Source organism: Choloepus didactylus, chromosome 12, assembly GCF_015220235.1.
Source record: "Choloepus didactylus isolate mChoDid1 chromosome 12, mChoDid1.pri, whole genome shotgun sequence".
Classification (NCBI taxonomy): Eukaryota; Metazoa; Chordata; class Mammalia; order Pilosa; family Megalonychidae; genus Choloepus; species Choloepus didactylus.
In genome coordinates, this window is record NC_051318.1 from 37,103,587 (window position 1) to 37,117,403 (window position 13,817).

Here is a 13,817-nt window from a genome sequence, read left to right on the forward strand (position 1 = left end):
AATAATTTCATGGAGTTGTAAGCATGATGTGGCTCAACTTTCACCATTATGTTGGTAATTTATCCATATCTAATGTTATAACCCATCAGAACATATTTCAGGAGTTTTTGTCCATGAACATATTTAGGATATTTTAAAAATGATGTCAAACTATTCATATTGTTACATACTTTTAAAAATTTTAACTAATGTTTAATGGTGAATATTTGTATAGTTTCCAATATTTCTTTATTTATACTATTATAATCATTATCTTTATGCATCTTTACATATAAATCTAATCATTTCCTTAGGATAGACTCCTTAGAAATAAAACTGTAGAAATAATGCCAATTTCAAAGTAGAAATAATGACAAGTTCCATGGGGGCTCTTCTTTATAGCATCACTTCTCAAAGGCAGATGCAGGACCACTCAGAGCAAACAATAAGCTTGATAATTTATGCTTGACCATTATTGTTATCTCAGATTTTCCATGTTATCAGTTAAACATAGACTCACATGTGTGAACAGACAATTCAGAGGTTTGATACTCTCTGTGAAAACTAACAAGCCTAACAAAAAGTTGGATCCGAATAAAGCCCACTATCTCTCTAAGGAAGTAGATGAAGAGATGAGGTAGGCTGAAGGTCAGGTTGAGATTCTCCTTAGATAATGTTTGTTTTGTTTTTTCTAAAGCACAGGTAAACAAAGGCTTGCAGGCCCTGAAATTCCACTCTACATGGTGCGGCCTGAAAAATTCAGCCTGCAAAATCAGGAGGCACTCCTAGGATTTTAAGCTTTATCTGGCTGGAATAGCAAGTAGTCACCAAAGATAAATAAATAATCTGCAGTATATATAGGAGACTAGCAAATTAATAACATTAGTACAATTGAGATTAAGATAAACCATAAAATGCACCAAAAACAATCATGAAGCTGGTCCAACAAAGTTGTAGTGAAGTTTCTTCATCACTGTTTTGTTTCTAAATTTCTCCTACAGATTCTAAATGGAATTGGAGACATTTTGCTGTTTCTCCTGAATTTTCTCCTCTAACGGACATCTTTCATTCTCTTCTGAATTCCTCGGTCATCCTCTGGGCTTTTCAAACAAAACTTCTGCATTTCTTGGATAATGGAGTGCAATTGTCAACCTTCATGTTCTGTACTGGTATACTTTCCATGCAACTTGCCTAAGGTTCTGTACCTTTCTTACTTTTCAATATTTATCTGGTACTTTCTCAACTTCTCCAGATCTGCTGGATTACTATGTTAATGAATCCCCGGACATCTGGTTTAAGGTAATATAATTTCACTTGTTTGTCGTCTTCAGAAAGGAATTCTATCTTCTCTATTTGCAAAAGATTTTCTTCTTCACTTGAAGTAGTCATCAACAATTCCTTCAATTGTCAGCTCTTCTTAGCACGTCCTTGGTCCATCCATTACATCACATCATCTCATCTGTGCTCCATCCAGGCCTCGTGCCTCCCTCTCCCTCTTGGGCTCTCATTTCAGGGGGGCATCCTCCTGGCTCCATCCATCCCTCGTGCCTTTGGCCCCTGGCTCTAATCTCTCCGGGGCCTGTGGCCTCACTGCCGGGAGTTAGCCCTGCCCAGAGTACAGTGGAATCCAGCTCTGGCCAGGCTTCTTGCTCTTGCACCCTGCACCCCCCTGCCACCCCGAAGTGGGCTTAACCTCCCTCCTAGCCTTGATTCTTGAAGACAATCTTATAACTATATCGCTTATATGGTGTGACCATGTGATTGTGAAAACTTTGTGGCTCATACTCTCTTTATCCAGTATATGGACAGATGAGTAGAAAAAGTGGGACAAAAAGCAAATGAATAACTGGGGGGGAGGAGGGGGAATGGAATGTTTTGGGTGTTCTTGTTTACTTTTATTTTTATTATTTTTATTTATTTTTTTGAGTAATGAAAGTGATCAAAAATAGATTGTGGTGATGAATGCACAGTTATATGATGATACTGTGAACAACTGACTGTATACTTTGGATGACTATATGGTATGCGAATATATCGCAATAAAATTACATTAAAAAAAACAAAAAAACAGGGCTCAAGTACTAAAATAAAAATTCCCTTTGGGCTTTTGGCAGCTAAACCAGAACTCAAAAAATGGAGCTAAAACAAGTTATTTCCTATAGAGTCTCTGAGAATGTGTGAAGTCCCTCTTTGGTAAGCTGGAGAAATTTTTCTTTTTAACTCATATTTCAAAATAAGTGAGGAAATTAAAGCTACATGAATGGTCCCTTAATGAGATAAGTCCCTCCATTTGAATAAAAAAATCCATTCAGTTCAAGTATGAAAAAGGTAAACAAGACACTTTTTTGAAAAGTTTAATCCTTGACCTATTGTTTACTTGTAGTCAAACAGTTTGTGGGATTTTTTTTTTCCACTAAAATTCGTTTCCAACATAAAATTATTTTGAAGAGCAGGAACATACAAAATGATGTGGAATGCCACAGGGATCATGGGGGAAAGCAGAGGAAGAGGCCACTGCCCCATGCCACTTGCCTAAGTCTTCACATCTGCCTTGTGACGGCAGGTTCCCTACACAATAAGCTGGTCAAAGTGTCCCTCATGCTGACACTGGGCTCAGTAATTCATCCATTACTCTCCCCAACCCCTTTATTTCTTTACCTACTTTTTCAGTCATACATTCAACCAATATTTATTGAATACCTGTTATAGGCAAGACCCTCTACCAAGAGCTAAAAATACATTTACACACATATGCAAACACAAACATATGTAACACATGCCAACTCTCAAGGATCTCACAATTTAGTGAAGGATAAAAGACAAGTAAATATACAATAACAATACAGACATGTGCTACCATAAGGGTAAGTACCATTTGCTAAAGAACCTTATAGGGTGAACAACCAATCCAGCTTGGGAGGTCAAGAAATCTTTTTTGAAAAATGCTGTCTTTAAAATGAAAATCTAAGGATAAATCACAGCTGGCCAAGTCAAGAGGTGGAGTGAGGTGGTAAGGGATGTTATATCAGTGGAACAGCATGTGAAAGGTAATAAAGAATGAATGCAAAAGGTCCCACATGGCTGAAATGTAGAATAAATGGGAAAAGAGCAAGAGATCAACGCCAATCTCTTGCTAGGCCTATAGATATCTCCTAATTCGTCCCTTGTTGCCTCTGGCTGAGAGACCGGCAATTCAGAAATAAGAATCTCTCATGTAAGATTATAAGTGTCACTGCATCTGTTGCTTTCAATAGCACAGGAAAAGCTAATCAGTACTTAATTTTAGAAAACATGTCACAGGCTATATGAAATTAAGATAAAGAGTAGATAGGATCTGTAAGCAAGAAGTTCCTATCTGCAAATTACATGTGAAACATAATTCCACATGTAAAAAATTCTGATTAATGCAATTCAGCTATGAATAAATCCTATCTAATGAATGAATCTAATGTAAGAAGTCAGTAGAGTAGCTAGAGGAGAAACAGGAGGACACTGAATTTGGCACCTAAAGAAGCTCGACCTGGTTGTCACTCGGAGTTCTCGGGCAAGTCACTGGACCTCTCCGGGCCTCAATTCCCTCATCTGCACCTGTTCTAGGTGTTTCCAATGTTTCTACAACATTATTCTGGCAGGTTATAACAATCAAAAGTACTTTATCTCCAAAGGCAAGAATTTAAAAATCTTTTGAAGTCATACATTTACTACTGTTCTGTCAAAGAAAAATCTTAAATTCAAAAAAACAAATATAGTTAAATTCATGTACTTTTAAATAGTTGACAAATCATGCATAACCAAATATACAAATACTTGAAATTTTAGGACAAGCAAAATGAGAAGATTTTTTTTTTTTTAAGAAAAGAGAAAGTAAAAAATTTAATATAACTAGGTAGGCTCACTTAATTTGACCACTTCCCTTTCCATTGGTTTCATTTTCCTTTCTAGATTAAAATACTCCTAATACGTAAATTATTCCATAAAAACTCCCAGACGTTTTCTGAGCATTTGTAGCATTTAGGCTAAAGAAGTTATTTCTAGATTTATATATGATAGAAAAGGGAAGTGAAAATCAGGACATAAAAAATAAAGCAAACTAAAGTGGGAAAATGTATATGCAACACAGAGGCAAACAACTAAGAGACCAAATTTTAAACCATCCAGAAATGTTTAAATAGTAAGAAGTGGATATATACGGTATCCCTTGGTAGGAGAGGGTTAGACTCTGTTGAGGAGTACTTACTAAGTGCCAGGCACTCTGTTAAGCACTTTGGGTCCCCACAATCCCATCAGATGGATATGCTTTCTATTTTACTATGGAAACTGAGTAGGAGGCTCCAAGTGGTTAAGTAACTAGGCAAAGTCACACAGTTTGGAAGATAAAAAAGCCAGACTTTTAACCCCTTTCTATTCAATATCAAATTCCATAGATGAGGCAGACTTAACGTAGCAAAGCATACAAAGTAAAACAATTTTCCACTTCTTATACGATTCTTTTAAATATATGCCATCATTTCAAGGGGAGCTTATGCTAAACACGACTTCATAAACAAATCACTTGTGAAAGGGAAAAACCACATCCAGGGTAAAGTCATAAGCTGAAAAACCGTATTTCACAGAGCACTTCCTGAAAGAGACAAAGCAGCAATGACAGCCAAATGAGTACCAAGTGTTACAGTTGAAACAACTTTTTAAAGCAACAAAAAGAAATATAGCATTTCTTAAATATATCATTTCCAAAAAGAGCTATTTTAACAGAAGCAACCCAAGGACATCTCTTTTACAGAACTGGGTATACTGAAAAATGGTCATCTCTAATACAGCTTTTTTGATGGACAGGAGGTAAGCAACATTTAATTAACTTCATCATAGATCATTGTCAGAAGTAATGCTTTAATTACTAAATTTAAAAATCACTGTTTTATTTTAATAATACTTATATTACCAAAACTATGTTGGTGAAAGACCAAGAAATGGGTTAGCTATCATCCTTCCACATTACTAATATGATTTTTTCATCAATTTTCTATGATGTTTTACATTAAGAGTAAATGTAACTTTTTTCAACTTAAGGAATATGTTGATGTAACAAATCATAAATTTATTTAGGACTCTTTATCACATGGTTTCAATTACATTGTTTCACAATATGTACCTACTGGTTTTGAAGAAAAGAAAAACTACAGATAATCATAGAACCTAAAGCTTTTAAAAAGTTGACTTAAAAGCCAGTCACTTTTCAATATTTATCCAAAATTTTGGGTTATGTGTGCAGAGTACAACCTATACAGGTAAAGCCTTTAAAACATATGCATCACTCATGTTTTTTTCAAACTTAAGCAAATGAATATAAGTCTTAGTGACAGGCTATATAAAGGCAGGCTATATTGAGCCCAGCTGGGGCACAGGAGGGGAAATTTACTCAAAACTGGTTTCTAAGTATAGAATTTATGTAACAAAATTAGGGGATAATGATGGGTAGAGGGGATCCTGGTGATATATTAAAGAGAAAAAAAGGACATAAAATTTCATTTACATTACAAATGCTACTATTTAAAAATTTAGAAATTAGAGTGAATCCTACAAAATTCTTCTCTGTATGAGACTGGAGATTTAATTTATCTGTGCAGTATTTTTCTCATTTGATAGAAATTAATATTCTAGTCATAAGTATTTGGAAATTTTAATTAATATAGAGGTTTTTTTGGTTTTGTTTTTTGTCTTCTTTTTTTTTTAAATTTACCTAGAAATATTTTAATCACCTGGAGAGAAGTGGGCTACAGTGAAATGAAGCCTCTGTCCAGGATACCCCATGAATTGGGGCGTTCAGAAAAAAACTGGCTTCTCTCTGGCTAGACTGCCCAAACATGGACTTGATTTTGAAACAGTCTTACCCCAACCAATATTAGAGCTCTTATGCTACTGGAATTGTGCCCTAAAATAGCTCTACTTCTAAAGCTCTGATATATAGACAGATGAACACTTGGAGTCAAGACACAGTACGGAATGCTGAAAAAATATTTTTTAATGAGTGTGATTTTCATAAATGCTAAGAAAATTAAGTAGGGAAAGGGCCTTCATGACAGTCATTTATGTTGATTCTATTGATGATAAACAAACCCAGCTACAGCATTTCTGGCCATGAGCTGATAGGCAAACCTGCTCATGTGGATAAATGATAACTTGATATCTCAGAAAATAAAAGGGTAAGAAATCAAGCTGAAAGGCTGCAAATATAGGTTTTTAAGTATAGAAAAATCTCTTCCAAAATCTTATTTAACCTATATATTTGGCAAACTAGCTTTGAGAGGAAGGAAGGAAGGAAGGGAGGAAGGAACATATCTTGTGTTTGTCTACCAGCAGGTGCTCAAAATAATTCTTGATTACAAACAGTCCATGATGCCACTGATCACATACTGCTAATCTCCCCCATAATCTTTAATAAAGAGAAATTCAGAGTTGAATTAGAGACATTCCACTAGGTAAAGTGACATTTTTTGAAGGAAACTTCTCATACACCTCCATATTTCATGGGGATGCCACAATGTTCCATCTCTTTATATCAAGTCTATTTTTAAAACTTATTGTTGGTGTTGCATCATGGGTGGCAGAAGTTTCACACTAAGGGGCCAGTGGTATTTACAATCACAACTAAACTCCTTTCCATTAGAAATAGACTTTTTTTTTAAATGGGAATTTATTGGTTTCTGCATACAAAGCAAATTATGGAGAAACTTCCTATTAATATCTACCTGTCTTTGATATTTCCTTTTAAAATATAATTTGACAAATGATACATAAACTTCTGTATCTAGGCAGCATAAAGGTATAGAAAGTTGTTATACTGGCAATATATTGTTTTAAAGTTCCTTAGAAACTTGTTGCTTTCTGTGCACCATCACAATGGAGGAAATCAGCTTCTAAGACATTGGCAAACACAATCTGAAAGACAGCATGAGGTGCTGCCAAACGTGCTTTATAAAATAGCTCAGCCACTGTTTCAAAAGTCAAGTTCTTGACCTATAGACCATGGCACAAGACATCTGTTTCTAGACCCAAGATATTTTAAAATAAGGTATTTTTAAAACAACAAAAGGTAATACTGTCAAGAAGGTTTGTCAAGAAGGGTTTGCCACTTGAAAAAAAAGACTTAATGGCCAACTACACTAGTTTCCATTGAGGACCTAGAGAATAGCTGCTATGGGGCACCTCACCTTTCACTTACTCATCAAGTTAGCAAATAGTTATTGAGTATCTACTGTGTGCTCAGTCAGCCCTGAGGATAAGAGTGAAAAAGGAAAAGTTCTAGCCCTCAAGTGAAAAATACCACAAATGCTCAATAATTAAACAGGTTTATGGTCCCTTTACTAATTTTCTAAAATGTTTTGTATATTAAAATTTTAATGAGTGAAGATTCATTATTTGGACATTACTAATCTGGGTTACAAAATATTTAAACAGAATGAAGAATATAAAAAGTGGCAAACGAATTTTTAGGACTGCAAATTCATAATGGCCTTCCATCAATCAGTCCAATTAGTCCAAAGAATGCTTATTATAGAAACAACTGCTACCCAATTTCACACTATAGAAAAAAATCAAAAGGGAGAAGGAAGGTGGGCGGGGAGAGAGAAAAGAAATAAATTTGCCTCTGCATTACAATACCCCAGACCATTTTAATAGGTTGGTACATATTAGTAATAATCTCTATAGAATGAATTCCTTAATACATACTAAGACATATATATATTGACTCTCCACCATAAAATGCTCTCAAAATTAAAATTAACTGGTAAGCCAAACTGAATGTGAGAATATTAAGCATTTATTTTTATATTAAGAAAGGATTTTATTCCTCTTATTTTTCTTAACTGTGTTTTCAGTTTCTAAGTGTCATGCCTCCCAACAAAATATAAGATGACTACCCCTAGCAATCAACATCAACCAGTTCCTTCTGACAACTCACATCCAGAGGAATACAAAATTGCTGCCCTTGTCTTCTACAGCTGTATCTTCATAATTGGAGTGCTCGTTAACGTCACCGCATTATGGGTTTTCAGTTGTACCACCAAGAAGAGAACCACTGTAACTGTCTATATGATGAATGTGGCATTATTGGACTTAATATTTATACTGAGCCTACCCTTTCGAATGTTTTATTATGCAAAAGGTGAATGGCCATTTGGAGAGGTCTTCTGCCACATTCTTGGGGCTCTCACAGTGTTTTATCCAAGTATTGCTCTATGGCTTCTTGCTTTTATTAGTGCTGACAGATACATGGCCATTGTGCAGCCAAAATATGCCAAAGAACTTAAAAACACATGCAAAGCCGTGCTAGCTTGTGTGGGAGTCTGGATAATGACTCTGACAATGACGATCCCACTACTATTTTTAAATGAAGACCAAGATAAAGCTTCCAACCCTGCCACGTGCCTAAAGATTTCTGACATTATCCACTTAAAAGCTATGAATGTGCTGAACTTCACTCGACTGGTATTTTTTTTCCTGATACCTCTGTTCATCATGATTGGGTGCTACTTGGTCATTATTCATAGTCTCCTTCATGGAAGGACATCTAAGCTGAAACCAAAAGTCAAGGAGAAGTCTATAAGAATCATCGTCACTCTCGTGGTGCAAGTGCTCGTCTGCTTTACGCCTTTCCACATCTGTTTTGCTTTCCTAATGCTGGGAGGGAAAGCAAATAGTTACAGTCCCTGGGGAGCCTTTACCACCTTTCTCATGAACCTCAGCACATGTCTGGATGTTATTCTCTACTACATTGTTTCAAAACAATTTCAAGCTCGAGTCATTAGTGTCATGCTATACCGCAATTATCTTCGGAGTGTGCGCAGAAAAAGTTTCCGATCAGCTAGTTTACGGTCACTAAGCAACATAAACAGTGAAATGTTATGAATGACAGAAAGATACTCCCCACCTCACCCTCCCAATATCTTTAAAATTCACTGTACAACTACACTAGGGTCAGGCTGAAGGGTATTCTGCATGATATTATCAAGTTCCTTCTTGCCTGAAAAAAAATTAAAAAAACTTTAAAAACTCTTGTGGGATCTCATTATTGTGGTATTCTAATAAATTCATTATTTTTATTTTTAAAACTTTTATAAAATGTATTCATGAATTGTTTGGAGGCAAACATCCAATTTCAGTTTCATATTCAAGTCTTATCTAAATAATAACTGACTTTACTTTTTGGATTTAATTCTATGGTGCAAGTCAGTCATTTATGTCAATCAAAAGGTAGGAAATCATTTCCATCTAGATGCCGCTTCCTTAGATCTAATTCACCCTTAGGATTGGAGGTCTAAAGCCAATATTATTACACAAGTAACCATGTTCTACTCATAACCATTACTTGCTACAGAGCAAAATTAAAGGCCAAACCCATTGACCCTCCCCTACTCTTAATTTTCTTTTGGAAATACACTATAGTCACTCAACAACACCTACTGAGATCTTACGATACATCAGACTCGACTTAAAACAAATGGTGGAAACCTGACCAGCAATTCTATTTCTGCCAAGTTCATTCCTATGACACGAGTTTTCTGCTATATGTGAAACACCTTTCTCCAAAACAAATGGTTATTAAACATTACACTACAAAAGAGATTAATTGATTTTACACAGTATACAAAGCACAAGTCAAGAACATTGGATTTTAATCCCAGCTTTGCTACTTAATTTACCCTAAAGTAACAAATCAAGTAGTCTCTCCATTTAAAAAGAAAAGCAACTGAACTGTGATCTGTAAAGTCCCTAATATGCTAAATACTACAGAAATGCAAAAATGATTCAACCATAACTTCCTCTCTGCTAAACTACCTTATCACTCTTAACATGATCAACTCCTAATGGGACTTAGGAGCAAAAATATGCATTGGCTATAAATGAATTTATATAATTAACATGGGTAAATCCACAGTCCTTTACAAAAAAAAAAAGCATAACACAAAGGAGACTAAACATAAAATAGAATTTTAGCACTAGAAGATTGCTTAAATCTAAATCTACTTTAAATCTAAAGAAACTGAAGTCCCAAGAAGTTATGTGACTTGCTCAGCTACTGAATGAGGACTAGAAACCATGTTCAGTTGTACTTTCATGTCAATCACCAATTTTTCAGTAATAAAAAGCAAGCAGGCTTACAGAATGGAAACATTCTTATAACTAAGAATATAGGAGACAAGATGGTACTGAGATGCAATTTCTCCACAAAGAGAAAAATATTCAGAAATTTTGTGGTTGAATAGTTGAGTGAATCAGATATTTTAATAAATATCTTTAAACTAACATTTCTAAAACTAGAGAAATAACTCCTTTATTTGATATGTAGATTTATATATACACAGTCAGAACCTACTCTCAACAATACAGATTAATCTACTCTTACGTAATTTGTTAAATGGCAGACTCTCTGCAATGCCTTTCTTGGTAACAGTTAAATCTGAGAGCACAAAGTCACAGTGAAAACATATGTCATGGTTCTCACAAGTAAACTATAGATAATCTAAAACAGTTAATTTAAAAATAATTTTATTCACCATTGTAATCAGATACATTTAAACATCATAAGTAAAAACTTAAAATTCCTCTGTGTTCTTGAGAAGTTTGATTTTGGGAAATAATACAACATCCACACGTAAATACTAACAAAGAAAAAATAGTAGGGAATAAAGACAATGTATGATAGGCAACAGTTACTGGAAGTACCTAAACTTTCAAAATCTAATGGTCATATTTTCTGAATTTCAAATAAAAGTCATGAGCAACTATTATATACCAGGTACAATTTCTATGCAAAGCACTAGAAAAAGAGATGAATGGGCCTATGATTTAAGGACCTTAGTCTGATGGGAACTTCACTGTAATTAGTGTTATCCCTTAGACATTTCTGAGTGTAAGGCAACTGAAACATAAAGTAAAACTTGTTTCTCCCTCAAAGAGCTAGCAATGTGGCATAGTAAGCACAGATAATGATGAAGCAATGTAATAAATGCTAAGAGGGATATTCATAAATTTGCTGGAATACACAAAAAAGGGCAATTAATCCTGCCAAAGGGCACCAGGGAGCAAAAAGAAAACCAAGGAGACATGAGAATACAAAAACACAACAGTTAAGAAAGCTAAGTGACTCACAAGGGAGTGGTCTGCAAGACTTGATAGAAGTCAGGTTACGAGGGCTTTGAAGGGAAAGAAGAAAATCAATGTATTTGGGTCACTACTCTAGGTTCTTTGCGTAAGTGAGCTTATTTAAACCTCTCTTCTGTCCCATGAAGTATAAAGTACCCCCAATTTACATAGGAAATTCATCTATAAACTGAGCTCAGGAAATGGAACTTGAGAAACATAACTTGCTCAATATTAATACAACCAGTAAGTGGCAGAGCTGAAATCTTAAATCTGGTCTGCCTGATGGCAAAGCCCATGCTATTCCCACTACTTGAGACACCTAGATGGCATCTCAGAAGAGTCTGACTTTTACTGTGAAGGAAATAAGGACTCAAAGGTTTTTAAAAGGAAGACTGACATGGCCAGACTTGTATTTTATAAAGGTAACTTCTGACAGCATTGAAATTGACAGGTTCTTTGAAATTGACAGGAAGATTAGTTAGAGAATTACTGTAAAAATCTAGGTAAGGAACAGTTGCATTAGAAAGGATGGGATGAATGAACAAGTTATTTAGGACTTAGAATTGATAAAGACTCAATGCTCTACTCCACTGATAAGAAAAGGAGCTTGGATGACTGAGTGGATAGAAATGCCATTAACTAAAATAAGGATCACAGGACGAGGAGGACAGAGTAAAGAAAGAAGACCAGAAAAAATGGAAGCTTTTGAAAAAGATGAATTTTCTTTGCTTTCAAGGGTTATTAGGAAAGATGACTCTAGAAAGATAAGAAAAGTAGTACACATGGGAAATTAGGAAACAAACAAAAGAAGTCATGGTGTGGACAAGATAATCCAAAGAAACCACTTGGAGTAAGCTTGAGAAAAGAGCTGCAGATAGTAAGATTGAAAAGGAACAGAGAGAGAGCAGTAGTGTGCTGGGACTGAAATAAGCACGTTGTTTCATGAAAAAGGAGATCAAAAATATTTATCGTGCTATCACAAAGTCAAATAGAATTAAGCCACTGACTTCAGAAATTGGTTACTGGTGACCTTCATAAGGAAGGTTTTGATAGTGGTGAGTTAAAAAAAAAAAAAAATGACACTTAGGAAGTGAACCATAATAGAAAGAGCAGATAAATTTGGCATTGATGGCAAAGAAAAAGATACCAAGTGTGAAGAATACTGCAAAATGTAAGGCACTTTCATTTAAAAAGAGAGTAGTTTCCTCCCTTCCCTGAGTTTGGCAACTTTGCTACCAATAATAAAGGATATATTCACATAATTCAAAGTTAATTTATTGAAGTAAAAAAGTATGCTCCAAGAAGTTTATTTTTAGGAAAATGTCAAGATTCCAAAAAGTCATGCTGTAATGTTTAGTTACTTGAAAAGGGAGAGAAATATACTTATTAAGGTGGTGGAGTAATTAACATTCATATTGTCTTTCAAAGGGGATTCTATAAATTTTGAATTTACTCACATTTGCAATTCTTACTACAAAGTGAGATTTAAATAGTTAAAGGCTTTTCTCTCTTAAAAATTAAGTAAAAAAAAAAAATTCTTTTTAAGTTGAATTGATCCTCTTTTTGTGTACCAGTTAACAGGTTTCCAAAAGAAATAAATGAATATTGAGGTTCTACTGTCACTCAACTCTAAATATGGTTTAAAAAAAAAAAAAGTCATCAAAGAGACAATGTAAACAAGAATTAAAATTAATATTACTATTTATCTCCAAAATTTATTCTAATATTAACACACGACACATCTATACCTTTTCATAACTCAGTAGGTCTTATACAGAACCAAAAAGAATTGACTTGGATAAGAAATGCTTTGGGAAAAACTGACGCTGCTTCTTTCCTGAATCAACATGGAATCATTACAGATGACTAAACTATTTTCCACAATAGCAGAATAATCAACTTAAATTTCTCAGTCTAATTACAATTACAAGCTGTGGAACTCAACGAAAACTGCATGATAATTATGACACAGAACTTTATCAGTCTCCACTCAAGTATTATTCAGAATAATACATTATGAAAAGAGCTAAGGGTCAACACTCATGCCAATTTCAATTCAGTAAATCCCATTAAGGGCAGCCACACTGTAAATATTAACAATGCAAGTGCGAAAGGTATTAGAACAGCAATTAATTTTTAAAATAGGGATCTGAAGTGAATTTAAATCAAAATGGTTACAATGGCCCAATGGTCCTCAAAAACTATCTTTAGAATGAAAATAAGGCTGAAGTTAGTACACACAGAATTTTACATACCCAGTGTCTATAATTCATAGTATCTCATCTCCCAATTATAGTCTTAAATACTTAATTCAGAAATGTTTCAAGGTAATTTATATGTGCTGACAACTCTACTCCTAGAAACCAGTTATTTTATATATTGATACATCATTTTCTTAAAAAAGATCAACAGAGTAAGAAAATATATGCCCTCTGGATGAGGTTGGCCATCGTAGGTTGACTACAAACTTGTAACCTATATACTGACTTCGTTTTAACTTTGGTGGCAGTATAGAAGCAATATCAATTTTTTTTTTAAAAAAAGCTCAGTCATCAGAAACTTAACTTCAGGTAAATTTATTTTGTTTCCTAATCTAATCTAATTAAATTTTGTATTTTTGTGTTTAATTAGTTCACAAAATTATAAAGACAAAAGCACACTATAAAAACACAAAATTAATTCTATATTCAGGA

The 13,817-nt window shown here is 34.4% G+C and overlaps 2 protein-coding genes across 6 annotated transcripts in view; one reads left to right on the forward strand and one right to left on the reverse strand.

The window, feature by feature from the left end:
• The window catches only part of UBAC2 (UBA domain containing 2), a 214,730-nt gene that overhangs the window by 161,814 nt on the left and 39,099 nt on the right, over positions 1 to 13,817 (reverse strand). The gene's annotated exons all lie outside the window — the stretch shown is intronic.
• GPR18 (G protein-coupled receptor 18) lies at positions 4,574 to 9,032 on the forward strand. The gene is made up of 2 exons (XM_037800645.1): positions 4,574 to 4,815; positions 7,857 to 9,032. Exon 2 carries the CDS (start codon positions 7,891 to 7,893, stop codon positions 8,884 to 8,886), a length of 996 nt encoding a protein of 331 aa, XP_037656573.1. The 5' UTR covers positions 4,574 to 4,815; positions 7,857 to 7,890; the 3' UTR covers positions 8,887 to 9,032.